General features: G+C 38.5%; 2 protein-coding genes across 10 annotated transcripts; one reads left to right on the top strand and one right to left on the bottom strand.

Annotated features, from left to right (window-relative positions):
* Nucleotides 1–116: 116 nt before the first annotated feature.
* On the bottom strand, nucleotides 117–15,708 carry amy2al1 (amylase alpha 2A-like 1). Of its 8 annotated transcripts, none has more exons than XR_013817781.1 (12): nucleotides 15,647–15,679; nucleotides 11,678–11,850; nucleotides 11,409–11,555; nucleotides 7,571–7,768; nucleotides 4,804–5,034; nucleotides 4,596–4,729; nucleotides 3,765–3,887; nucleotides 3,594–3,693; nucleotides 2,917–3,038; nucleotides 2,703–2,828; nucleotides 704–1,060; nucleotides 117–584 (listed from the first exon to the last, which is right to left on the bottom strand). XR_013817781.1 is itself a non-coding variant. In XM_079833447.1 (12 exons), exons 3-12 carry the CDS (start codon nucleotides 11,843–11,845, stop codon nucleotides 871–873), a joined length of 1,539 nt encoding a protein of 512 aa, XP_079689573.1. In that variant the 5' UTR covers nucleotides 11,846–11,850; nucleotides 12,088–12,114; nucleotides 15,610–15,683; the 3' UTR covers nucleotides 117–870. The 8 variants fall into 8 exon arrangements, 5 of the variants coding, with proteins under 5 accessions (XP_079689573.1, XP_079689572.1, XP_079689571.1 ...); XR_013817782.1 differs by lacking the exon at nucleotides 15,647–15,679 and adding an exon at nucleotides 12,088–13,838 and having other exon boundaries at nucleotides 117–594; XR_013817783.1 differs by lacking the exon at nucleotides 15,647–15,679 and adding an exon at nucleotides 12,088–12,208.
* Nucleotides 15,709–27,449, top strand: ahsa1b (AHA1, activator of heat shock protein ATPase homolog 1b). 2 transcript variants are annotated; one of them, XM_079833451.1, is made up of 10 exons: nucleotides 15,740–15,945; nucleotides 17,042–17,066; nucleotides 17,177–17,367; nucleotides 19,267–19,349; nucleotides 21,358–21,475; nucleotides 21,591–21,676; nucleotides 23,198–23,326; nucleotides 23,452–23,553; nucleotides 23,637–23,688; nucleotides 26,648–27,449. In XM_079833451.1, the coding sequence occupies exons 1-10, from the start codon at nucleotides 15,918–15,920 to the stop codon at nucleotides 26,818–26,820; spliced, it is 987 nt and encodes a 328-aa protein (XP_079689577.1). In that variant the 5' UTR covers nucleotides 15,740–15,917; the 3' UTR covers nucleotides 26,821–27,449. The 2 variants fall into 2 exon arrangements, with proteins under 2 accessions (XP_079689576.1, XP_079689577.1); XM_079833450.1 differs by lacking the exon at nucleotides 17,042–17,066 and having other exon boundaries at nucleotides 15,709–15,945.
* Nucleotides 27,450–27,600: the final 151 nt, after the last annotated feature.

Below are 27,600 nucleotides of genomic sequence, written 5' to 3'. Positions count from 1 at the left end.
TCTTTGAGGGTCAGACTTCTAGCTGATAGACAGGTGTTCAAATACTTATTTGCAGCTGTATCATACAAATAAATAGTTAAAAAATCATACATTGTGATTTCTGGATTTTTTTTTTTAGATTATGTCTCTCACAGTGGACATGCACCTACGATGACAATTTCAGACCCCTCCATGATTTCTAAGTGGGAGAACTTGCAAAATAGCAGGGTGTTCAAATACTTATTTTCCTCACTGTATATATATTACAATAAAACTTAAGATATTGGTAGTACGTTTACAATATCTGTTAAATTGTGCTAATCAAAGCAATTGGCCAAGGTAATTATAAAAGAAAAATGCAAAACTAAAAATAAATATTTATACATTTAATTTGTTGTTATTTCAGATGTTGTGTCATCCAAATCTAGACAGGAGATTGTAGATCTGTAGGCTATAAGACACTTTGGTTTATCTTTTTCATGATATGAGTGATTGTAAACAAACGCTCTTCCACCACGCTGTTGAGTTAAGTGATCCCACTTTATTAGAATTATCGGTAACACTTTAGAATAATGTTCATTAGTTAACATTAATTACTGTATTAACTAACATGAACTAACCATGAGCAGTACATTTGTTACTGTATTTGTTCATCTTTGTTAACGTTAGTTAATATAAATCCAGCTGTTCATGGTTTGTTCATGTTAGTTCACAGTGCATTAACTAATGTTAAAAAGATTTTAATAATGCATTAGTAAATGTTGAAATTAACATTAACAAAGATTAATAAACGCTTTATAAGTGCAGTTCATTATTAGTTAATGTTAACTAATGTAGTTAACTAATGACCATTAATTATTCTAAAGTGTTACCGAATTATCCTCAGTGAATCTACAGTTTCGAGTCAGCATGGAGGGCAATGAATGGATCCTCCTGTGTGTGGCTGATGTGGAAAGTGGCACGTCCATCAGAACCCACTGACATCTGTTTCCCTGTGCAGCTGTCCCCACTCTTGTCTCCAGAGATAACATCACAGTATGTGCCGGCGGGCAGGCCAGTGTCCAGCGTCACATTCAGTTCCCTAGGACATTAATCAAATCCAGTTAAAAATACCATGAATCAAAACTGACCATTGGTTTTTTTATGCACTCTTAGAAAAAAAGGTTCATTGGGATTCTATAGAGATCCCTAGGGTTCTTGACTCAGTCTTAATGCCAAAAAGGTTCTATATAAGGAGAAATGTCTTAAATGACTGCATAATATTTTTTTTCTTGTGATAAAGTATGTTCACATTTTTTAATTGATAAAATGTAATTAAAAATATAGCTGCAAGCAGCAATTAACAGGGTTTTAAGTCCTTCAAGCACAAAAAGGTATGTTTTATTTAGCAAGCCTGTTACCACCTATATCATAGATGGGCATTGTACTAAGGAAATACGTTTTAAAGCTTTTTAACAGTTATGAAGGTTGAGCCAAAAGCCTAGGTTTAGTCCACGAAAGTAGTTTTTTTCAAATAATCTCTAATATTTAACGAATGATTTGATTGACAGTGGTGGCACTACCATATGGTATGAATGTTGTGGGCATGTGCGAAAAATCATGCAATATATAATATGAAAAATGCCCTCCTGTGGCCGATTTCTTTAGAACTTCTCACAGGCTTCTAGGGCCGTGAGCCAAACAGGCCCAGCAAGTTTCGGTCCAGTGGCTGTTTTTTTTTAGATAAGCGAATGCCCTCGTAGACAACTGCAGCACCTTGGCCAAAGACACCGCATGCCAGTTTTCAAGTCAATCGAACCAACTTCTTTTTTTTTTATTATTATTTTATAGCACCAAAAAGTGGGCAGTCACAGCGTCCTTTTTTGTGTGACCACAGACCGAGCCGGTACAGGTGTACAGAGTTTGGTCAAATTCTCTCATTCCGTTCAATAGGGATAGCCATTTTAGTAAAAGTGGCCACACCCACTTTGAATGTTTTGGCATCCCATTTGGCGGGTGTGAATCGAAATTTCTACCTTTTTTGATAATTATTGACAATCGGACTCCAGAGAATCTTTCTGCACTAGGACTAGTATACAAAATACCGGAAAATGAGCCAGTACGTACTTTTGCTCGCTGTAGCGCCACCATCAGGCTGATTGGGGCAAGCCTCAGTGACGTTGTAGAAGGGGTGGGTACTACCATCCCTCAAAGTTTCAAGTCTCTACATATTACAGTTTGGTCTGCCTGATCACTTTTAGGGGACCTAATTAAAAATGAATTAAAACTAAATTCATAAAATGATCCCATGATGGAACTAACTATATATGAAGCACTTTAAAGGGTTCTGTAATACCGTGGAATATCGCAGTGTTTATCATAAAAAATTTCCGTGCACATCATTTTCCCTCCCATCTCACATTTCTTTCAATCACCATGTCTCTTTAAGTTCTCAATACATCTCTTCTCTTCTCTGAAAATGAGTTTACTGGCTTGAGGGCGGGACAACCTGTCACTCATATGAGATCACAGCAATAGCAAACCAGAACCATTCAATAGATTCCCGATGGACAAATCAAGTCCCGCCCTAAATATAAAGAGAAGCAATTTTAATCTGATATACGCCACAAAAGGGAAGAAAAGACTATCGCAACTCCCATTCCATGCTTGAAGGAGTAATCATGTGTAATCAATCTGTACATTTAACATGTCCTATTCTTGGGTTTGTGTTGCAAGTTTCTCACCAAGCATCATTGTTGATGACAATGAATCCCTTGCTGCCGCGGCTAAAGGCGATCTGATTATTGCCGTTGTCCCACCAGTTGGAGAGAGGCTGGCCATTGACCACATTGCGAAAAATCACCATATTCCTGGGGTGGGGAATAGAGCAAGAAAATTGCTGGGATTTGACACTGAATTCAGGAAAATGTGTCCAGCAAAACTAAAATTTATACCCACCTGATTTGACGCCATCTGTGCTCACATATCCACTTGTCCCCACAGGTGGAGTCTGGGTTGATGGGTACTGGCTTAGTGGATCCATTGGCATTGCTTGGAGGACCCATCCAATCATTCTGATCCTGTGTTTTATTTCACCAAAAACATTATTTGTTCAGGTTTTCTATATACTTGTGTGGTATGAAATAATCTATTGGGTGTTACGGGATTAAAGACACACCTTTAGTAAAATGCTTTTCACTACCTCAAACTAAGGGATGCTTCAAATGCCATACTTTTACATATTTTTCAGTTATTTCCCTTGAACAAAACGAAACTGAAAACCATTAACAAGACCTTTGTCTTAAAATGTATTTTCTCGTTTTAACGATTACCATTTGCTACATAAAACTATAACATTTTAAAAATCATTAAATATTAGATCAACCTAGCACAGAATATATTTTGTGTTGCTGCCTTCAATTGCTTCATGGATCAGCCAAATTTCCACCTGCATAGTAAAACGTGGATGCCTAGGAAAGTGCTGTAGTGAGATTTTGTGCCATTTAGTGGTTGAGGAGATTTACCCTGGTTCGCTATTAGCCGTTATATGCTATTCATTAATGTAATGTAAAGCAAATGGGTTTCATCAACTATAAGACTTTAATGTAATCAGTATTTTAAGTGTACGCATTCACCTTTCCATTCACCAAATGCCGATCCCAATGGTAACTGGACATGACTCTGGTGACACCGTATGGGTGAGCCAACATGAGCCCTGAAGCAATTTTATAAAGCCTGCAAAATACACAATGTAAAACATACCACTCACAGTAGCAATCGTCATAGTTTTTGGACAAAATATTTACCTAGAGTCCCAGAATGTCAGAACACAAGCTCCACCAGCGCCGTGGCCTCTCTGATTATCATGATTGTCCACAAACACCAAGGCTTTATCAGAGGGCATGAAACCCCATCCCTCTCCCCAGTTCCTAAGACAAAACACTGTTTACAACTCTTTCAATAACTCATAGAAGCCAAAAGATTGCTGAGCATGATTATACCCAGCTAACTCTCAGGACTTTGTCTTACATTCTGGCAAGGCTCTCTTGAAAGTTATGAACAAATGTTCTTCCAGTGGCGTTATTCGAATGTTTGTTTGACATTTTCTGGTCTTTTATAATGTTCTCAAAATGTTAGCACAAAAACATAATGTATACATCACTCATGGAACTTTAAAAAAAAAAGTTTTTTAACGTTTTCTCGAACATCCAAGAGTAACAAAGTTTGCAAAATGTTCTCAGAACATGTTTTTGTTAGCTGGGTAGGCAAATGTGACACTTCCTCCTTAAGATATCACTACATATGGTCTACAGTAAGCTGGTAAATATTGCAAAATAAACCCATACACTGTAATCAGGACCCTGTAAGGAATTGTAAATTTGCTTAATGCTCTATTGGCTACGAAATATTCTGGAGACCATTAAATAATTAAAAGAAAAAACTGTCAGCCTAGCAACAAGACAAACACGGTAACAGTGTGACAATATATCAGTACTAATCTGCAAATAGCACCGGTATGTTGTCATGGATAGCAGTGAAATATACAAGAAAAAATCATGAGCAATCAATGCTGTGTTCAGAACCAATCAAACATTTTTCCAGATAGCATTGTAATAATAGAGGTTACTGTTGCATACTTAAGATAACTTAGCTTTTCTTTGTCCCGTTTACGAATGACTTTGCCCAGTTTTGCACTGTAACTGAACTCTGTCACTCTTCCAAGTTCAAAATATTCACTGGCTTTAATGGACTCTCCACCCAAGTCGATAACCTGAAGAAAAAGAAATGTGGTAATGCTTTTAACAACCATTTTAAGTAACTCTGATCATGATGAGAAGGTGATACCTCTTGATAAATAAAGGGCTTGGTGCCAGGTAAAAACCAAGTGGTATTTAGGCTCTTGAGTCTGCCGTAGACGTTACTAAGGTCACCGGGCCACATATGCTTACAAGCATCTACTCTGAATCCAGCCACCCCCATGTCGATCAGTTTGTTCATGTATTCAGCCACTTTTCCTCTAACATTGTCCTTCTCCAGGGCCAAATCCAGGAGACTCACCAAGCGACAATCTCTAACCTGTTAACACAAAATTAACAAGTCAGCAAGTCTTAAAAGCATAAAAGCAAAAAACATTGACTTGTTGCAGATGCAAGTGTTTATATTCGGATTGAAGTCTGCGTGAGAACAAATCTGAGGATTGTAATTAAAGTCCAGGATGATAATGAACCTTTTAATGAAAAGCATACACCAACACAACAGAAAACAAGAAACTATGAGTCTTTAAATATATGGTAAGCTTGATGGTAAGATGATAGCTCTCTGTAGTGCTGTGCACCTAACAATAGCTTGAGCAGTGTGTCCCCTGCTGGTAGATACTGTAACTAAACCATAATGTGCTTCCTTTGAATCAAAATTGAATGTGACTTAAAGGGTAAGTTCACCCAAAAATTGTGTCATTAATTACTCATCCCGAATCCATAAGACCTTCAGAACACAATATGCTCTCTGACCTCACAGACAGCAAAACAACAACCACTTTCAAGGTCCAGAAAGGTAGTAAAGAGATCATTAAAATAGTCCATGTGACTCCAGTGGTATAGCAAAAGAGAGTGACAGGGAAGAGAAGACATTGTTGAATAAAGTCGTTATTTTTGTTCGTTTTTTTTGTGCCGTCGCTTCATAACATTAAGGTTGAACTACTGGTGTCACATGGACTATTTTAACGATCTCTTTACTACTTTTCTGGGCCTTGAAAGTGGTCGTTGTGTTGCTTTCTGTGGGGTCACAGAGCTCTTGGATTTCATCAAAAATATCTTAGTTTGTGTTCCGAAGATGAACGAAGGTCTTGCGGGTTTGGAACAAAAACAACACCAGTAATTAATTACAGAAATTTCATTTCTGTCAGGTCCACTAAAGTCAAAAAACACAATAGACAAACATTTAGTAAAAAAAATTTAATTGCATGTTTTGCAAAGATTTAGATTTGGCGGTATGGCTCTGTTCTAAATTCCACATCCTTTCATGAGCTCCATGAAAAGCCAAGACAGGGAACAGCAGCAGATTATGGGGACGACCTCCCATTTAACTGGGAGGGCAAAGCAAATCCCCCATTTAGAACAGAGCATGCATCAATGACAACAGAATGACATGATTAAGTTAGCAATTTAAGGAGGAGCTGGGGAGGAGGTGGGTTGCAAAGCAGCGTGCAGCAGAAGCGTCCAAGCAGGCAGATTGAAGTGAAGCTGTGCTTAAGTAAGGCGCCCTGTTTGAGAGAAGCCAATTAAGAGCATAGGATCAGCTGAAACAGATCAGCTGAAAGAGGGGCGGAGTTAGAATTTCCCAATCAGCTGATAGCGGAGCTTGACTACGTGGCCTGCCAGAACTAACGCTGGCGCTTGATTTTTGGGTGAACTAAGCCTTTAAGCAGAATGACGCAATTGTCTTTTGTAGAGCTGCTTTATAGCTAAATAGAATTTGTATAACTGATGAACTTTGCAACATTGTCACTGATATGTTATCAACATTGAACTAAACTAAGTTGAATAAAGACACTTTTGTCTTCAGTAGAGCTACTTTATAGCTAATTTAAATGTGCAGAGAAACTATCAGAGTGGATCAGACCAAGTAACACACTTGTAGCCAAGCATTGGGGGGAGCATTAGGGGGCGTGTCCACTCATGATGGGGTAGGAGAGAGAGCGAGATTTGAAGAAAAACGGTAGAAAGAGTGACAGCTGATAGACATTACAAAAGAGAAAAGATCAGAGGAATATCACTGGAAAAAAAGGGTTATGATCAGGCAAGAGCTTTAGGACCCGTGTTAATATTATTAAAATCTTTCCAGTGGGAAGGCCTGAAAACAGACCCTGAGGTTGTGTTGTTTCTGCTCCATACGTGAGTAACATTGGTTTTGCTGTTTCACAGAACCAAGATATGCTGTTGTTGTAATATTAGCTATAATAAGGACAGTTTCGAGTGTCATTGTTTGTCTGGAGCTGCTGGTTGTATATACGCTTGTGTACTGTATGATAATTTTTTGTTCTTCCTTGCCGTTCGTTCGTCATCTTTGCTTGTCACAGCCTAGAAATCTAGACGCACCCTAGCGATAGCAAATCTAATTTGCAGTCAGGGTCGTCTAGCAACTCTCCGTTGGCTTGCGAGCTGGAAAAACCAAACTCTGGTCAGGCCAATCACATCGTGTATAGAGTCGGTGGGCGGACTGGCGGTTCCGCGTGCTACTGGTAAACAAAGAAGCTGGCGAACAGCGGTCTTTCGAATCGGCTTTGGCCGCGACTCTGGAAGACTTGGAGTTAAGATTTTCTTTGAGAAAAGAACAAAGAACGGCACTGAAGTCATTCTTAAGAAAGGAAGATGTGTTCGGATTTTTGCCGATCGAATACAGCGAAAGTTTAATCTATCAACTAGCTCCGCTTCATCTTCTTCGTTGCTCTGGTTTGTTGTAGCGCTTTCCTATTGTGTGCAGAGGGAATTTGAAAGACAACCGTTTATATCTTTTTGACTTCATCTTGACTTTCATTTCAGTGGAAGGCAATTGTAAGTTGTTGTTTTTTTCTCTTTGTAGAAAAACAGCAATAAATGTCTTTGAAAAGAACCTGGAAAACATCGTTGTAGCTTTCAATCTCTTCATTGGCAGTTCTGCACTTGTCATCATTGAAGTCCCATGATGAGTATGGGACAGAAGGGAAGTCCTCCTTGTTGGCGTTGAAGTATGATCCACAGCTGGAGTGAGTGCCCTCTCCACCAGCAGCTCCACACATGTGATTTATGACTGCATCCACATATATATTCACCTGTGGCAAAAAAGCACACAGTAAAAGAAAGCAACTACATGTTTTCCAGGTTAGAGGACCTTTTAAGTCACACATACTATATATACACACATACTTGAAACTATATAAACTCCACAGAATTCCCCCAAATGTTGTCCCAACTAGTCAAACACAGCTGTCTGAACAAAGAATTTCAAATTGAACAATATTGCTTTACTTAAGGGTTTGTGAGTTCCCAGCATGCATCTGTGTACAAACTTCTAAAACTATATCCGATATTTATTTTTTGTTTAAGTAAGGTGATTGCTCCTTTAGAAACAAAGATAGCATTGTTAAATTCACATAATACATGTCCAATAAATCTACCAAGTTAATAGATTAGTATATTGTGTTTTAATTAACAATGAGGAATACATTTGTTACAGTATTTAATAATCTTTGTTAATGTTAGGTAATAAAAATACAACTGTTCATTGTTGTTTCATATTAACACAGGTCCATTACATAATATTAAAGATACAACTCTTTATTTTAATAATGTTTTAGTAAATGTTAATTAAGATTATTAAATGCTTTAGAAGTATTTTGCATGGTTATTTCATGTTAACTAATGTTAACCAATGGAACTTTATTTTAAAGTGTTACCAAGAAATACAGTTGCCTTGATGAATTGGTGGTGGTGTCCGAAACCATAGTGGACGTTATCGAGTGCACTCATTCAATCCCACAATTCACTAGTGTACAACTGATGTAGGCTCAAAAGCATACTCAAAAGCTAGAGCATACCCATAATGAATTCACACACTGGTTTTCATTCACTCCTTCAAGTGGACTGTATTAGTGGAGTAATGTAGGTAATAGTGAATAGAGGGCAATTTCGAACACAGCACAGGTTTCCTCTTGTGTGCCAGTTAATCACTAATTATGTTCACCTGCTGTTCATTTAGTTCCCTTGTATTCTTCTGTCTATTTATATGTATATACAAACAGTTTGTTGTTCTTTGTCTTTGTTGTTTATGTTGCCATGTATTTCCTGTATTCTTCTTTATTGTGGATTATCTTCTTAAATGTAATAAAAGTGCTGTAAATAAATCCTTCTCCTCCTTTTGCCTGACCACACTGTGACAGTATATGTTTAAAGGTCCCATGGCATGAAAATTTCATTTTATGAGGTTTTTAACATTAATATGAGTTCCCCTAGCCTGTATATGGTCCCCAAGTGGCTAGAAATTTTGATGGGTGTAAACCGAGTTCTGGCTGTCTTTCTCTGCCTTTGAGAAAATGAGAGCTCAGACGAGCTGATCTGGAATTTTCCTGTTATGACGTCATAACAGGAAACGTTACCTCCCCTTCCTCTGCTTTGCCCGCCCAGAGCATTCTGAGAAAATTGATTCAGTTTATGTCAGCACAGGCTTTACAAACAGACTTTTACCATATGGATTCGACAGCACCCCCACAAACAGTAAGTAACAGTGTTCATTAATGCCTGATCTGTGATCAGTGATTTCTGATGTGTAGCTAATCATTCAAGTTCACTCAGACTTTCTTTCTCGATCGTTTAATGATCGCCGTCTTGATGCCCTAAGCGTAATGCATCAGTGAATCAAGGCAGTGACTAAAACGATCGTTTCTGTTAGTAGCATGAAACAAATCCGTTTTTTAAGTGATTAAACTACAGAGAGCGAACAAATAACACTCTCTATATAATGGCTGAAGCTGTCAATCACACATTGCGATCAAAGAACACTCTTTATAATGTTCGTGTGACAGAGGGCTCTGTCACAATCACGGCAGCACTACATTTTACACGCACATTTGATCCATTATCCACCTGGTTTATTGTTTCCTACCCTTGGGTGCACACGAGGGTCAGGTTAATGCTTCAGTAGCATACATAACACACACATATTCACACAATTATCGCATCTTTTTCCAAATCCCCTTTATAAACACACACAGACAACAGATAAATTAATCCATAGATGTTTATTGGACTTATCTGCATATTATGTTTTGTCTTTGGTCGCGGTCTGTGTGTGTTGTGGTTAGTCCAGGTTACCGGAGGCAAATGGCAATCAATCTGTCAATCACACGTCGCGAGTGTATCTGCACAACTGCCCAAACTGCCGTTATAATGAATGGCGCTGTTATGCTGCACAAAGCTCTTACTGTATTCATATCGATGTCGTGTTTGCTGTTAGTTGTGGTGAAAGCATTTTGTGAGAGAAAACGCGCTGCAATGACGAGATCACTGCATTCATGCGATCAACAGGCTGTCTGTCTACTCAATGCTCATCACTGCAGCTTTTCATGTGATAGGAATTCTATAATCAACACTTTGACGATTCGCTCATCTCGACGGCTGTAATGGTACACTTCATGTTTTAGAAAGTTCATATAATAAAGTGGAAGACAGAGTCCACATGACTGGGACTGTTTATTCAGAACTGTCAGCTACAAATAAGCTCGCTAACAAGAAGCCATATCACCTCTGCAGCCCAAGACTGGTTTCCCACTGAAGCTAAGCAGGGCTGAGCCTGGTTAGTACCTGGATGGGAGACCATCTGGGAAAACCAGGTAGCTGCTGGTAGAGGTGTTAGTGAGGCCAGCAGCAGGGGGTGCTCACCCTGTGGTCTGTGTGGGTCCTAACACCCCAGTATAGTGATTGGGACATTATACTGTCAATAAACACCGTCCTTCGGATGAGACGTTAAACCGAGGTCCTGACTCTCTGTGGTCATTAAAAATCCCAGGATGTCCTTCGATAAAGAGTAGGGGTGTAACCCCGGCATCCTGGCCAAATTTGCCCATTGGCCCCTCTCCATCATGGCCTCCTAAGCATCCCCATAAACAGATTGGCTTCATCACTCTCCTCTCCACCAATCAGCTGGTGTGTGGTGGGCGTTCTGGCGCAATATGGCTGCCGTCCCATCATCCAGGTGGATGCTGCACATTGGTGGTGGTTGAGGAGATTCCCCCTTCTATATGTAAAGCGCTTTGATTGCCTAGAAAAGCGCTATATAAATTTAACAAATTATTAAATTATTATTATTATTAACAGCACAGCGCTCTCAACAACTCTTCCTCCAGCTCTCCGTGGTTCACGAGTGCCCAGTCAGTCTCTCTCTCTCTCATGCATGCAGTCAGTGCGTGTGCAGTGCCTCGCTAAACCACGCCCACTCCGCAACATAATCTAACACACCATTTCAAATGCAAAGATGTCAGCCAATCACAACAGTGGGCGTTTTCACTGAAGTCTCACAGCAGACACGCCCCTTGAAACAGAGGATTCAGCCAGAGGGGTAATAACAGTATAGACAACATGCCTTTTATTTCTAAATTATGACATTTTTTTATGTAAAAATCATACTAACAATATAAGTACACCTCAGGAAACATTATAAAATAATAGAAAAATGCCATGCCATGGGACCTTTAAGGTACAAAATAGATTTAAATTGTGGCCTTGCTAATTCAGCAGAAATTGGCTGTTGGATGAACCGGATTAAATGGTGTTTTGTTTTGTTTTTGTAAATGTACAGGTTGTTCTGTAAATATGTTTACATTTTTTACGGAATTAATCTGGCAACCACAGCGGCCATTTTTTGTTGTTGTTTTTTTCTGTAAAAATGACAGGATTTTTACAGTAGTTTTGTGTTACCCCAACATTGTTACAGCGTGTGATCATGCCCTTCAGCTCTTCCTCAGTTCCTGATCTGGAGCACAAGTTGTAGCTGATTGGCTGATACCTCTGCCACCAAGGTTGCCAAGGATTGGTCACCACAATGCTCTCACTAGGGGGAGAGATCTGTAAAATCAAAGACAACTCCTCTAAAAGCTCTAAGTTTAAAAACATCCCATTTATCATACTGTTCCTTAAAACTAATGCAGGCGCATTTGTGCTGGACTCAATAAGAATTGTAACCATACCTGAACTCCTCCATAGCCATTTGGTGCCAGGTATCTCTCACATTCTTCAGCTATATCGGCCCACCGCCACTCAAACAGATGAACAATAGAGGTCCTATTATGTTTAGTGTTTAGGTTGTGCTGGGAAAGACACAGTCCAACGAATACAGCCAAAATCAGGAGCTTCATTGTGCCTTTGTGCAGAAGAAAACAGATCTCAGTGTCATAAACACATGCAATGAAACGTCTAATGTACGGTGTAGTCCTTGCATCTCACAATCTATTGTACAAGACACCTTTAAATCTGTAGGTAATAATGAATTTTGTAAATGGAAAAGACAAATGTGTTAAAAAAAGCATCATGTGATTCGTTTCTCTAATATACACAAAAAGCTTCACATGATAAATAATGTTCTTTCTTTGAAACTCACCTGCTGCAAAAATAGGATGATGGTTCTCTTCAGTTTCAAATGTCAGGTTCAAATGTCGTTAAAAAGAAACAGCACTTTCCAATATCTGCTTTTGTTTATTTTTGTGTCGCAATATTAGTAGTTCTTGTCCTTGGCTTTTTTGAAATTATGCCAAACTTTATGACAGAACTGTCATCTATAATGCCAATAGAGGTTTACTGTCAGAACTTGTTACAGTTCAGCAATTAAGTTCATTATTTTGTATTTTTTAATATGCATTCTTGTTTTCATTAATTACTTTTTTACATAACTTTGTTAAGTTTAAAATGACTTTATTGTAATATGTATTTGTGACATAGCCAATATGACTAATAGGTCTAATGGTCAAAAATCAATCTCGGTCAGAAACGCAGCTTTTAGTCTGTGCCTAATTCACTTCCATTCTAATTCAAATTGTAATGTCCCTTTTGGCATTGCACACACTAGAATTACCATTTAAATTAAATATTACACCAACATGATAGCAACATTACAATTTAAACATACTAACAGGAATTGACCGGTGTTTAATTTATTAATGCAATGAGGGTAGCAAAATATATATTTTTAAAGTAACTTTCCTTAAATGCATTACTCACTTAAGACATATGAAATTGTATTTTCATTAATAATGGGCAATTAATTTAGCAAATTTCAGAGTGTGAGAATCCATTTTTATACGCAAATCGTTGTTTCTGAAACATTGGTTTGATAATGGCATCATAGTCATTTCATTTAAATGGTTTTCTTTTCACTTACAGTGAGTTTTTGGCACATTATAAGATTCCTGTAACACCAGGGGACTATGCAAAAGTTTAAAGTGCAATATCTCCTGAAATCTGTATGCTGTTTAGACATCAGAAAAGAACATTCAACAATGGTCCCCACCTATAGTAAGTTCTTATGTAGGTAATATTTGTTTTTCCAGAACAGAGCTATAAGTGTGTTGTTTAAAAATATGTATTTACTCATATTTGAATAATTTACAGACAATATTGTGTGGAAAAAGGTTTGGCTTATACCTAATCGATAAAGGTGATATTGATTTTAATTGCACTTTTTGTGACAATTGCCCTGAAACTGTTTAATTTATTCTGGCACTACCCATTTGTAAGACCATTTTGGCAATTTTTTATGATTTCATCACAAAGAACTTTGATGGCCAATTTGTGTTGTTTTGGAAATATTTATTATTTGGTCTTTTGGAGAATTGTAACGCCAAGCACAGCCAGATTTATATAATATACATTTGATTATTTTAATGGCAAAATTCCATGTTCACAAATGTAAGTTTTCCTGTAAAAATACTCTGCTTTACACCATTAAAAGAAAGACATTGAACTTATATTGATTTTATATTGAATCCGATTTTCTATGAAGCAAAAAGCAGCTAAAACTTTGAATGTAAATGTTTGAATATCTTTATGTAAATCTCCCCCATAGTGTGCAAATATTTGTTACAATAATGTTGTATTTTCTTGTATACCCTGATATTTGTAACATACTCTTCTTTTGTTGTTAATAAAGTGTGTGTGGGGGGGGGGGGTGCATTTTTATCATGATTTCACCATGTGCCATGTCTTGACCATTGATCTATATAGAGAATTAGAAACTATTCATGCTATTGCAAAAAGAGAAAGGTCCATACTTTCAGACAAGTAATCTGCCACTTACATGCACTATATTGCCAAAAGTATTAGGACACCCCTCCAAATGAATTAATTCAGGTGTTCCAATCACTTCCAGGGCCACGTGTATAAAATCAAATACTAGGCATGCAGACGCTTCTACAAACATTTGTGATTTGAATGGGTCGCTCTCAGGAGCTCAGTGAACTCAAGCGTTGTACCGTGATAGGTTGCCACCTGTGCAATAAGACCATTCGTGAAATTTCCTTAATACTAAATATTCCACGCTCAACTGTTAGTGGTATTATAACAAAGTGGAAGCAATTGGGAACAACAGCAACTCAGCCACAAAGTGGTAGGCCACGTAAAATCACAGAGCGGGGTCAGTGCATGCTGAGGGTCACAGTGCACAGAAGTCGCCAACTTTCAATCAGTCAACAGATACAGACCTCCAAACTTTGTGTGGTCTTCAGATTAGCTCAAGAACAGTGTGTAGAGCTTCATGGAATGGGTTTCCATGGCTGAGCAGCTCATCCAAGCCTTACATCACCAAGTGCAATGCAAAGTGTCGGATGCAGTGGGGTAAAGCACACCGCCACTGGACTCAAGAGCAGTGGAGACGTGTTTTCTGGAGTGACCAGTCACACTTCTCTGTCTGGCAGTCCAATGGACGAGTCTGGGTTTGGCGGTTGCCTGGAGAACGGTACTTGCCTGGCTGCATTTGTTGGAGGGGGGATTATGGTGTGGGGATGTTTTTTCAGGGGTTGGGCGTGGCCCCTTAGTTCCAGAGAAAGGAACTCTTAATGCTTCAGCATACCAAGACATTTTGGGCATTTTCATGCTCCCAACTTTGTGGGAAAAGTTTGGGGATGGCCCTTTCCTGTTCCAACATGACTGCGCATCAGTACACAAAGCAAGGTCCATAAAGACATGGATGAGCGAGTTTGGTGTGGAGGAACTTGACTGGCCTGCACAGAGTCCTGACCTCAACCCGATTGAACACCTTTGGGATGAATTAGAGCAGAGACTGTGAGCCAGGCCTTCTCATCCAACATCAGTGCCTGACCTCACAAATGCGCTTCTAGAAGAACGGCCAAAAATTCCCATAAACACACTCCTAAACCTTGTGGAAAGCCTTCCCAGAAGAGTTCAAGCTGTTGTAGCTGCAAATTGTGGGCCAACTCCATTAAACCTGACAGATTAAGAATGGGATGTCAAACTTCATGTGCATGTAAAGGCAGGCGTCCCAAAACTTTTGGCAATATAGGTCAGGAACAGACAGGGCTTAGACTAAAATAGGATTAGGTCTTAGTTCAATTAAGTAACTTTATATGTCCTAGAAAAAACATGTATGTGCATCTTGGGACAAAACAATGCCACTGGCATATTTTAAGATATTTCAGTTCAAGATTCTTTCAGTTAAAACAGCTCAAACGTGCATTTTAGACTAGGACTAGTTTAAGCCTTTTCTGTGAAACTGAAGGTAACTTTAAGTTACACACAGAGAAAAAGGGTGTCAAAATTGTACCTTTAGGGGTACAACAGCTGGCTTTTTCATCACAAAAAGTTTCATAGTAGGACCTTTAGGTACTCTAGGTACTAATATGCACAATTTAGGAGTAACACAGGTACAAATATGTCCTTTTAAGGGTACTGCCCCAGCGACAAGCTGTTTTACCCCTAAAGGTACAATTTTTGACACCCTTTTCTCTCTGTGTGTGTGTATATACAGCCATTTTACATTTTGCATATTAGCCTACATCTCGGAATGAATTCAGCCAACTAAATTATTTCAGAATTTACGTGGTTCACCGAGGTATTTTAAACAACACAATGCTACTGCCATTATTTATGTTTAGTAACTTTAGTATAATACCAACAAACAGAACTACGACACATTTCTCCCAGCTCACGTGTAGCAGGTTCACGCGGAATCATCTCGAGCTGCCTGTGTTTAGCACGGAGAGCTTTGAGCGCGACTTCCGTTTCCAGTAATTTCTACGGGCAACAAAACCAGAGGCAGCAGTCGAGAGTATTCCAGAAGCGAGAGCTCGCTCGTGTCAGACACATTCCGCCAGACTCAATAGCTTCATTCATTCACTCACTATTCAGAATATCTTTATTAAATCAGTATGGCGAAGTGGGGAGAAGGAGACCCTCGCTGGATCGTGGAGGAGCGAGCGGATGCTACAAACGTCAACAACTGGCACTGGTGAGAGTCAACCGGCACATTTGCTCATCTTGATGCTAACATGCTAAAGAAGACTAGTCACTGACACGAGCTGTCCTCTTTTAATTAACTGCCTCACGAGGACTCTCGACCGAAGAAAATATAACGTTAGTTCTGGCAATGTAAAACCTCGCTGCAACCGAGAAAGTTCAAGTTGTTATTGTTATTTTGGTGTATTTTCTGATGTCTGGTTAGTGGACCGTTAGCGCCGTCTCAAAGTTCATTCATGCCATGCTTTCACCGGCTTTCTGGTCGACATATTTCTATAATTTGACGATAATCTTGTTTTTATTCCTTTGTTTTTTTGGGTTGTCAGCTGATGTTCTCGGACAAGTCGCCTCGGTTCTGCTCTTGTAGTGTCTCTCGACATTAACTGAGGAAGAGATGCTCTCAGATTTTTTTTAGGGCAAGTTAAATGTTGATGTGGGTGGTTATTTAGGTTAACAAGGTGTGTAGGTAATAAACAGAAATACATTGGGGAAGCTGAAGCATTAAACAATTTCCTGGTGTTGGTCAGCATCTCCGTCCACAAGTTTAAATGGCTTTTTCCTGTTGACAGCAAATACTATACAGAGCCTAGTTTCAACCAAGAACTAATCAGGAAATATCATTCAACAGGACAGTAACAAGAACAAATAAATATTACTTTTGTTTTTTTTTTATATAAAGGCCTGGAAACGTCTCTTTCCATTACTAAATTTCATTGGAAAGGTATTGCTCGTTAAATAGTTTCCCCACTGAATGGATTCAAATCTCAGGACATTTGTCGTCTTGGAGACTTGTACTCTATAATTATAGCCTAATAATTTAATTTATTAATTTTAATGACTGAATACCTGACAGATGGAAATCCACATCAATGATGTGTATCATACACTTTACAACAAGGTTCCATTAGTTATTAATATCAGTAAACTGGCATTAATGAATGCTTGAAGTAGTTTTCATTGTTAGTAAAGTATTACCGATATATTATACAAAATTATAAATATTCTATTTGTCATCTAAATATGCATGCAGTGATAATCACAAACAACTGATTAAGTCATAGAAAATTCTTTTTTTCTTTTTTCTTTAGTGGGACCAGTGAAAATATTGCCAGGGCAAGTAAAAATCTGAACCACTGGGCAAACTGGACCAGTAGAACAATTCTTAGCATTGACCCCTGCGATAATTAGTGAGTAATATCTGTGGATGTGCTTTGTATTACTAGGACGGAGAGGGACGCCACAAATTGGTCATCGGAGAAGCTGAAGGATCTGCTCATGGGATTGTGGGTGGAGAATGAAGAAGGCAAGTGTGAGATCACAGAGGTCAGCAAGGTGGAGGGAGAAGCATCCATCAATAATCGCAAAGGGAAGCTTATATTCTTCTATGAGTGGAATCTGAAGGCCACCTGGACAGGTGAGGAAATATGTGTGGAATAACTGTGGATGAGTTATTGCTAACTTAAGTCTGTTCTTATACATAAAAAATCTATGATGTTCATCCCTGGAGTAAATGGATCCATAGTAATGCATTTTAATTCAAATCCTTGTTTTAAGCAATTATTTGCTCTTGGTGTGAATAGGCCTTAAAAATGAATATGACCTTGAGAAAATCTAAATGTTTAAAGTTTTTTGGCTTTTAGTATGAATATATTAGCCTTACTGTTATCTATAAGCTTAGTGTGCTCCAAACCAATGACAAAATTCACATTTAGAAGATATAAGCGTGCAAAACTTAGTCTGTCACTTCTGCCAGTATGAATCAATGATTTTGATGACATCACTCTTAAAGGGATAGTTCACCCAAAAAATAAAATTAGCCCATGATTTACTCACCCTCAAGTCATCCGAGGTGTGTATGACATTCTTCTTTCAGACGAATAAAATCGAGTTATATTAAACATTAATTATAATTGCAAGCATTATAATTGCAGTAATAGTTGCTGTTTTTGAAGTCCATAAAAAAATGCATCTGTCCGTCAAATAACGTGCTCCACGCAGCTCCAGGGTGTTAATAAAGGCCTTCTGAAGCGAATCGATGCGTTTGTGTAAGAAAAATATCCATATTAAAAATGTATTTAATTTTTTTCTATGGCTTTGCATCAGCCGTCCCCACGCCATCACTTCCGGCGAATAAGGTCAAAATACATGCAAAATACCGGCGCGATCATAGATATATACATAGATTCCTCATTAGTGCCTGCTCGGATCGGTCGAATGAGGCATCTACATATATATATCTTTGACCGCGCCAGTATTTTGACCTTATTCACCAGAAGTTATGGCGCTGGGAAAACTAGATGACATTCGTCTGATAAGAGGTATAAAAATAACATAATTAATGTTCGGTTTCTCGCAGAAACGGATCGTTTCGTGTCTTAAGAAATCAATTTGTCGCCACGAGCTGCATGGTTTAATAAGGATGTCGTATGTCTATGTGTTTTTACTCTCATTGCTCTTAAACTCTAAAATATCAAGCATTATATGACTATCACACTGCAACGGTTGGAGTTAAAAATCTTCATTTGTGTTCTACTAAAGAAACAAAGACACCTACATTTTGGATGCCCTGGGGGTAAGCAGATAAACATAAAAATGTTGTTTTTGGGTGAACTATACCTTTAAGCACTTAAACATCTCATCAGATTTTCTGTCCAATCAAATGCTCTCTAGAATCTGAAGTGCCCCGCCCACTACTTTATAAATCAACGCTGTGGCTGAAATTGGTCACTTGTTCACACATTTACTATTTTCTACATGGTGAATACATGGAGATTGTTACATGGAGAGTGCACTATATAGGGGTTAGGGAACGATTCAGACAGTGCAAGTATGCTTTCCATTGGGGCAAATTAAGTCTGGTTTCACGTTAGTGTCACGAGAACCATCTCAGAGCGGACACAGTCTGCTCTGGTCCAGCGATAGCACAGAGCGGATCATATTTGTGAGTTGGCGCAGACCAGAAAACGTGTCAGACCCATTTGAATTCTGCACGAATGCTTTATTTTAAAGCGATAATGGGGAGATTTGGCAGATAAATGGTTAGAGATCAGGAGGAAACTGCGGCTTTACTGAGCTTTACAGCTCTGGCCGAGCTGTGATCTAAACTAAATGCTATTGGCTATCTTAAAAAAGGGGAGGAGCTGTTTATGTCCCGTCCTGTCTTCCTGTTTCAGTGGAAATTACGTCAACACATTGAATAATGCTGCGTGTTTAAAGGCACTTCAGTGGGCCTTTAATTGAACCAGTTATTTAGTTGTCATGAGACTTAGCTTTCAATATTCATGTACATGATTTGGGCTGTTTGTTTGTACAGGGACATCAAAATCAGGCATCCAATACAAGGGGAACATCGACGTTCCAAACCTGTCGGATGAAAATGACATGGACGACCTTGATGTAAGTTAACTAATTTACGTAGCATTTTATATATACTGTAGCATTACAGCTTTACAGAAGAACATTGTCAATTTATTTAAAGGGGCTATATGTAAGAATTTCCATGCATTACTCACTTTTTGTATTGCCAATGTGTGAACAGATTGTAATGAGATACTTCTTAGGTTGTCTATGAAAACATGTAGACTGATTTTTATGTGAAGGACTTTTATGTGGACGTTTTTGCCAGGAAAATCAAAAGGATGTGGCATTTACGTGAACTCCAGAGAGCCTCTCTTCCATTCAATGACACATGAACAAATGCTTATGCAATGTTTAGGAAAATACTGAAAAAGCCATTCTGCAAAGAAAAGAGATTCATTCAAACTATAGTCTCACACAGTCAGATCTACTGTGTATAGTTTATAGTCTCAAACATACTTTATAATCAATAAAATGAATCACGTTCAGTCTTTTGTACGTTACGAATGCAAGCACGAGCAATAAGTTGCTGGCTGCAGGCTACCGGTGTCAACAAGGGTTACTGAATTCTACATATAGTCCCTTCAAACACTGATGTATTGGAGAATCTATAGCAGTTCTCAATTGGGGGACAGACAAAGCCCAATAGGGGGCTTCAGCAAACTTCCAGAGGGGCCTCAAGATGGATGACTTAAATTATTTAAAATCAAGATATTTCTTATTTTAATTAATTTGTTGTTTTTAAAGAACCAATATCTCCATTCCCTTGGATAACCTGGATATGCGAGGAAGCCTCATTATGAAAGTCTGAATTCTAGGAAATGTCATTTTAATAAAATCTTATAACACCATGAACACTTTCATAATGAATGTACATTTTCTAGTTAAACCAAGCTCCCAAAGTATTAGAAATTGTGAGTAAAACTATTTAAAAAAAATCCTTATCCTTAATCCTTAGTAAATCACAAACAACTGGAAAAGTCATGGGGCCTTCGAAAAGTCTTGTGGACAGTGGGGGGCCTTGGAGTCAAAAAGGTTAAGAACCACTGATCTAAAGTATCTGGAACAAAAGTATCTCATTTTTTGTTGATCTTGTTATTAGGGCTGCTCGATTATCATCAATCACAATTGTTTTGCTCAATAGTGAAATCACGATTATTTAACAATTGTTAGTGGGTGATTATGATCAGTTATTTCATAATATGAGAAATTTTAGCCATCAGTGAAATTAACAATTATCGATACTTCAGTAAAAAATAATACTAGGTTAACTAGTGTAAGTAAAAGGTCCTCAAAACAGTTACAGAAGACAAGTAAACAGTCAGCAATGCAATAAGAACAAAGAAACAAATTACTAACAAAACTGACAATTAAATACAACAGAACAATTTTCATCTGTCTTTTGTTGTTTGATTAACATTAATGACAGACTGTAGCAGGTTTATTTGCCTGCTGTCACTTTAAGAGCTGCACAGCTCCAACATACTGTTACACGTGTTTCCTTTCTCAACTGTTTACATTCACTTAAGACATAACTGACTGCTTTACGAGGATACTAGTCAAAGCAGCATTTTGGCATTTTTTGTGTGTAGGTTTTTTGACAGTTTAGGTGTGTATTTAAAGCCCACAGTATACTTTGCTAATGCGCGTTCTGCCCTATCTCGGAGCGTGTGCACAGGACAGTATCTCTTTTGCGGCTTAATGCGCTTTTAAATAACACTGTTTAATATTAAACTAATCTTGCCGTTTAGCAACAATTGACTGCATTTTACAACACTCACTTATTTGGCTGATTTAGATGTTAAGTTTGTCTTGGTAAGGAACGAATGCGAACCATTGGAAAGGATGGTGCGCTGGACAGAATGCAGCAGCAGCAGCACAATCTTGTTTTCGTAATCGCTGGAAGCCAAAATTGAAATCGAAAATCAATTACCATTAATCGCTCAGCCCTAGTTGTCATTGGATGTGATTTAATTAAATAGCCATGCTAAATATATAGATTATGTAAGTGATGATAATGAGTATTTTTTTTTGTGATCACACACAGATCAGTGTGAGTCTTTGTAAAGATGAGCCTGAGACGGCGCTGCTTTCTCTGATGAGGAGGGAGGGAGCCGATCAAATTCGCACGGCGCTGGCCAGCTATGTGGGCTTCCTCAAAACAGGTACGTCTCACTGAGATGTCAAAACTGACGCCATGCATGAGAGTTTTAGAAGCATTCCTGTTGCAGTGTTGTCTGTTGGTTGTGGATTGCTATAATCTGTTATTGTCTGTTGTAGAGTTCACACAGGGCATGATCCTGCCTACAGCCAATGGTGTGACGAAACAAACAGCCCAGGCAACAACTAAGTCAAGCAAAACTCAGGTAAGCCTTAAAGTGTCTTGATTTTCTTCAAAACTCGTTGCGTGTTTTATCCAGTGGTCCCAACACTTATGCCACATGGATGAGTTTAGTTGTTTCAAATTAGAATGGAGAAGATTCTAATTATCAAAACAGGTGGCTTCTGCAAAAAAGCAGTGGTGGATGACCTATATCAAAACAGGTGGCATCTGCAAAAAAGCAGTGGTGGATGACCTATTATGTTAAGTTTTGACCTAAAATCTTCTCCATTCAGATGGTGATGCACAAATGTGCACATTCAAGCATTTCATAAAATGGGCATAAACAACTCGCCCTTTTACAGCAGATTTAGTTCACAAGCAACTGACAGCTGTGACATAAATATATCATCAATATGACAAATATATAATTTACAATAATAAATCCTAAAATTAGGCATTAGTAACTTACTTTTCACACTATCAGTCGCAGGCACACTCAAGGATGTCCCATTCTTTGCTCATTTTGAGTCTTGTGAATTCTGTAAATCATTAAAAGGAGACTCACTCTGACTGGATCGTTTGAATCAGTGAGTGAAACTCAAGAACAGATGCAAGTGGATCGGTTCAATTCATGAATGAATCGTTCCGTGTGATTTGCGAATGTATCTAACAGGTTAATTGACAAAGATCAGCTCGTTCACGAATCGGACATCACTATAGCGTCTGTGAGTGAGTGACAAGTTCTTCAATTCAAAAGAATGAGGAACGAAAAATTACAAATATTTCGTAAAACTTTCCCAAAGTAAAAATGCTCTGATAAAGTACAGATACTTGACAAATGTACTATGAAGTCAGCTCTAATTTTGAACATTAAATCTATTGTTTTATCATTAAAAATTGGCTTAAGTTACAGAATTATATATATTAAAAAAATCAATGTTGACATTCATATTATTTATCCTGATTCAGTCCCGATCATTATAAGCCTACAATAATGATGATATTGAAGTGTTTTGAGGTGTCAGTTTGGATTTCATGGGAAAATCCAGGCTTATGGCATTTGTTCTTGCATGTTTATATCATGCCTGTAAATAGAGAAAACAAACTTTGGCTAATATATCGTGGGTGGCTTGTATCTACAATAAATGGTGTTGTTGTAGATACACTCTGCTGTATACTGTACTTGATAAATTGTAACCAGTTAGGGTCAGTTTGAAACATTATAATTAATTATAATAGTAGTTTATGGAACCCACAAGAATAATAAAAAGAAAACCCCTACACAATTGTATTGTCCCTGTTTCTAAGTTCATAGATCATAAGATTTCAATTATATTTTAACCATTGAACTAGAAAATACCCCTGGTTTCCATTTCAGAAATCTGCTCAACTTAATGTATGCTTTTGTTTAAAAAACCAGTGGGGCTTGACGTATTCCTCAAACCAGTTGATTCATCCATGTAGCAGTGCTGAAGCACAACTGATGTACAGGCAGCTGTATGAGCTTAATTCATCAGATCTATTGGTTCAAACTCATCGTTTGTGTGTAATTGTGTGTTTTTAGATTGGCTCGTGTAGCGCTGCTCCTCCTCCTTCCAACACAGGGGTAAAAATCCCCACCTGCAAGTTTTCATTAAGGGACACTTTCCTTACCTCACCAGAAGAGCTTTACAGGGTGTTTCTCAATCAGGAGGTGAGTCTTCTGCCACCACCACCATAGCATCTCAACTATAGTGAGTCTCCCTGGGCTCTTATTATTGAATGTGCAGCTCTTTTCTCAATAGTGATTACATTTGTTTGCCAAATTGTGCGTTACAGATGGTTCAGGCTTTCACACGCAGTGGTGCCATGGTTGAGGCTGAAAGGGGGGGGAAGTTTCGCCTGTTGGATGGAAACGTGAACGGAGAGTTCCAGGAGTTGGTGAGACTTCAGTTTCCAGTTACATAAAGCATGATGACCGGAGATGCTATGATTTCTGAAAACATGTACTGTGGGTTTAACAGGTACCCGAGAAGAAGATAGTCATGAAATGGAGGTTCAACACATGGCCTTGTGGTAAGTTAAACCCGCTTTGTTAACACCCAGACGATAGACTGTCCACACTGGTATTTTGCAAGTTATGAAATCAGATACATTTGTTTAGATGGTGTATTCAGTATCTGGTATATCTACATTGGTTGCTACAGTAACAATATAAGCATTGGATGCTAAGAGACTTTCCCATACAACAAATGAGCTATTAGTGTGGAAAGAATGGACTGAACACTGGACATTTTGTAAGAATGTCACATACACTACATTCAAAAGTTTGGGGTCAGTAAGTTTTCAACTGTTTTGATGCACTTCCAAAGGATGAGAATGATACGGTAAAACCGACGCCATTGGTACTGTTTGTATCACTGTGTATCGTGCTGAGAAAGGACTAAAATTCAGAAATGTTAATGGCCGTTTGATGACCAATCACAACAGACTGGGCCATCCGACCAATCAGAGTAGAGTGGACTAGGGCTGCAACTAACGATTATTTTGATAATCAATTAGATGGTCGATTATTTTTTCGATTAATCGGATAAAAGATTAATCCATTTTTGTTTTGGTTTTTTTTGGCAAAACGCACTGTTCCACATCCTGTCCAACGCTGTCCTTCAAACGCACGTGTCAGCTGAGTGCTATGAACACATACATAGTGAATATATCTAACATTACATAAATTAACCATGGTTTTTTTAATGAACAAAACAAATAATAATAATAAATAACAAGGTTATTTTAGTTATTCAATGGTAACCACAAATTAACCATTGTTTTTCTTCAAATCCATAGTTTAACTATATGGTATTTGTGTGGTTATACAAATGGTTATGTTTGTGCTATACATTATGTGCCAAAAAAAAAGTTACTAAGCAAATCCCTACATTAAAATTATATTAAAGAAAAAATAAAACACAAACTCAGTGTTAGCAGATAAGAGGAAGGTTCTGCAGGAACACACACACACACACACTCACACTCTCTATGGACACAGTACCTGTTACTGTCGTTTCTTTATCCTGTAGAAACTTCTTACATTTATATTCAATGACACGCTGTTATCCCTTTACAGTTCCTACTCTCATAAAATACTTGAATAACTTTATACTTTTAATAACTTTATAATTTTAAAACTAAATTTAGCGCCTAAAGCAGATATTTAATCTACATTAATGTTTTTGCATTGAATATTAATTGTCTCCCTCTCTAAAACGTTCTGTCTGTTTGACGCGCATGCGCGCGCCCACTGCACCAGCGCTCATTCAGTGAAGTCACTGTCAGGACCAGGACGCTCTTTCATGCATAATGGTAATGGAAAATACTCACGTGAATTAGTAGCATTTACAGATGAGGATATAACTGCTGTTCTCTATATAGATCAGTGGATATAACCTGTATATATATATAGACACACACACACATGTCAAGTGCATGACAGGGTATGTTAAACACGAATGCATTCGCTTGAAGCTTAAAATAAAGACTTCTCATGTTTTGGGCGTTTGAATCATGTACCTTTCCTGCATCAGCTCACTCTGTTTCCACTCCACTATTTCTAGATGCACATTTTGTCCATAAAAATGTGTTATTCAGTGCTGTAATTTGGCGCGACTGGTGGAAGCTTTGCATACAGAGGACAGACCCGACCTAAGACCTAAACGATTAGTTGTTGCAGCCCTAGAGTGGACCAATCACAACAGACTGGGCCGACTGACCAATAAGAGCAGAGTAGACCAATCCCATCAGACTGGGCCGACTGACCAATCAGAGTAGAGTGGACCTATCACATTAGACTGGGCCATCTGACCAATCAGAGCAGAGTGGACCAATCACATCAGACTGGGCCGACTGACCAATCGGAGAAGAGTAGACCAATCACAACAAAGGTGGGCCGACTGACCAATCGGAGAAGGTAGACCAATCACAACAAAGGTGGGCCGACTGACCAATCGGAGAAGGTAGACCAATCACAACAAAGGTGGGCCGACTGACCAATCGGAGAAGAGTAGACCAATCACAACAAAGGTGGGCCGACTGACCAATCGGAGAAGAGTAGACCAATCACAACAAAGGTGGGCCGACTGACCAATCGGAGAAGGTAGACCAATCACAACAGACTGTCATCTGACCAATCAGAGTAGAGTGGACCAATCACAACAGACTGGGCCAACTGACCAATCAGAGTAGAGTGGACCAATCACAACAAACTGGGCCAACTGACCAATCAGAGTAGAGTGGACCAATCACAACAAACTGGGCCGACTGACCAATCAGAGTAGAGTGGATCTATCACATCAGACTGGGCCATCTGACCAATCAGAGTAGAGTGGACCTATCACATCAGACTGGGCCATCTGACCAATCAGAGCAGAGTGGACCAATCACATCAGACTGGGCCGACTGACCAATCGGAGAAGAGTAAACCAATCACAACAGACTGGGCCATCTGACCAATCAGAGCAAAGTAGGCTCTTGGAAAGAGGGGTTTAGAGAAACCAAATCCTTTATCAAACCGTATTGAAATGTTTTCAATATTGACAATAATAATATACCATGCCAATAATAATATGCCAGCATATTAGAATGATTTCTGAAGGATCATGTGACACGGAAGACTGGAGTAATGATGCTGAAAATGCAGCTTTGCATCACAAGAATAAATTACATTTACAATATAAATAGATTACAATAGAAACCAGCTATTTTTAAATTGTAATATTTTAAATGTTGCTGTATTTTTGATCAAATAAATGCTGATTTGGTGAGCAGAAGAGACTTCTTTTAAAATCTTACCGACCCCAAACTTTTGAGAGGTAGTTTAGTTCACTATATGGCATAATTCTTACATGTATAAATGTGGGTTGAGTCTTGATTCCTTGATGTTTTTTATGCATGTCACATCATAAATATATTCACCGGCTCTCTCTCTCTTACTGTGTGACTGCACATCGTTCACCTTCGCTGTCTGTCTTTTTCATTTCAGAGCACTATGCAACGGTGACATTGATTTTCATAGACAAGGGTAATGAGACGGAGTTAAAGATCGAGTGTCGGGCAGTTCCTGAGAGTGAAGAGGAACGAACACGAGATGGCTGGCAGAGGTACTACTGCCACGCTATTAAACAGACATTTGGCTACGGCGCACGACTCTGCTGAGCCTAGGATGTAGCGGCCGCTGTTTTTGGCTCTTTTCTTTGTTTTATTGTTTTTACTTTTCCATTTCGCTTCACCTACAAATAAGAGAAGGATCTGAACGTGACTCTACTGAAGAGCAGGCATCACATTGCTCCATTATCACGTTTCTTTATTTGGATGATTTTGGTGTTTACAGTAAATAAAGAAAAAGATTGAAACGTCAGAAGCGAACGAGATGAAAATAGTGCTAAAGGGGAGACTTGGGTCATTTGAAATATCTGTGTATGTGTGTAATATAAAAATATTTGTTTTTAGCATGGTAACTCTCTGATGGCACTCCTGTCCTGTTCTGTCAAGGGTCACAGGGTTGAATGGTGCCTTTTATGCACTGGGCGGCTTTTGTCACGGTTATGAAAAATTGGATCTTCGTGATGGTTTGGAGAAGGAACAATAAAGAGATATTTCAGACCACTTTATGTTTCTTTCTGATGCAAATGTAATTATGTACATGCTTTTTGTCATCTCGTCTAATAGTATTATGAACACGTGATTTTTACTCCATTTATATTCATCAAGAACAAAACAAGCTGCGGAAAGCCTGTTTCTTTTGTGTCAAACAGACTACATTAAAAAGAAAATCATGTAAAATGCACAGCTGGTTATATACTTTTCTATTTGCTTTGTTACTGCAAGTACTGTATTTCAGCCTTTATAGGACTCTGCCTGGTTTTAGCTGCTGATATGTTTGAAATGCTTGAAAAGGAAACCACAAACTAATTTAAAGTCACTCAGTAACTGCCC

The sequence above is a fragment of the Gobio gobio genome (assembly GCF_949357685.1).
Source record: "Gobio gobio genome assembly, chromosome: 13".
Lineage (NCBI taxonomy): Eukaryota > Metazoa > Chordata > Actinopteri > Cypriniformes > Gobionidae > Gobio > Gobio gobio.
Note: the sequence above shows the minus strand (reverse complement) of the source record. Positions and strands in the feature narration are given on the sequence as shown.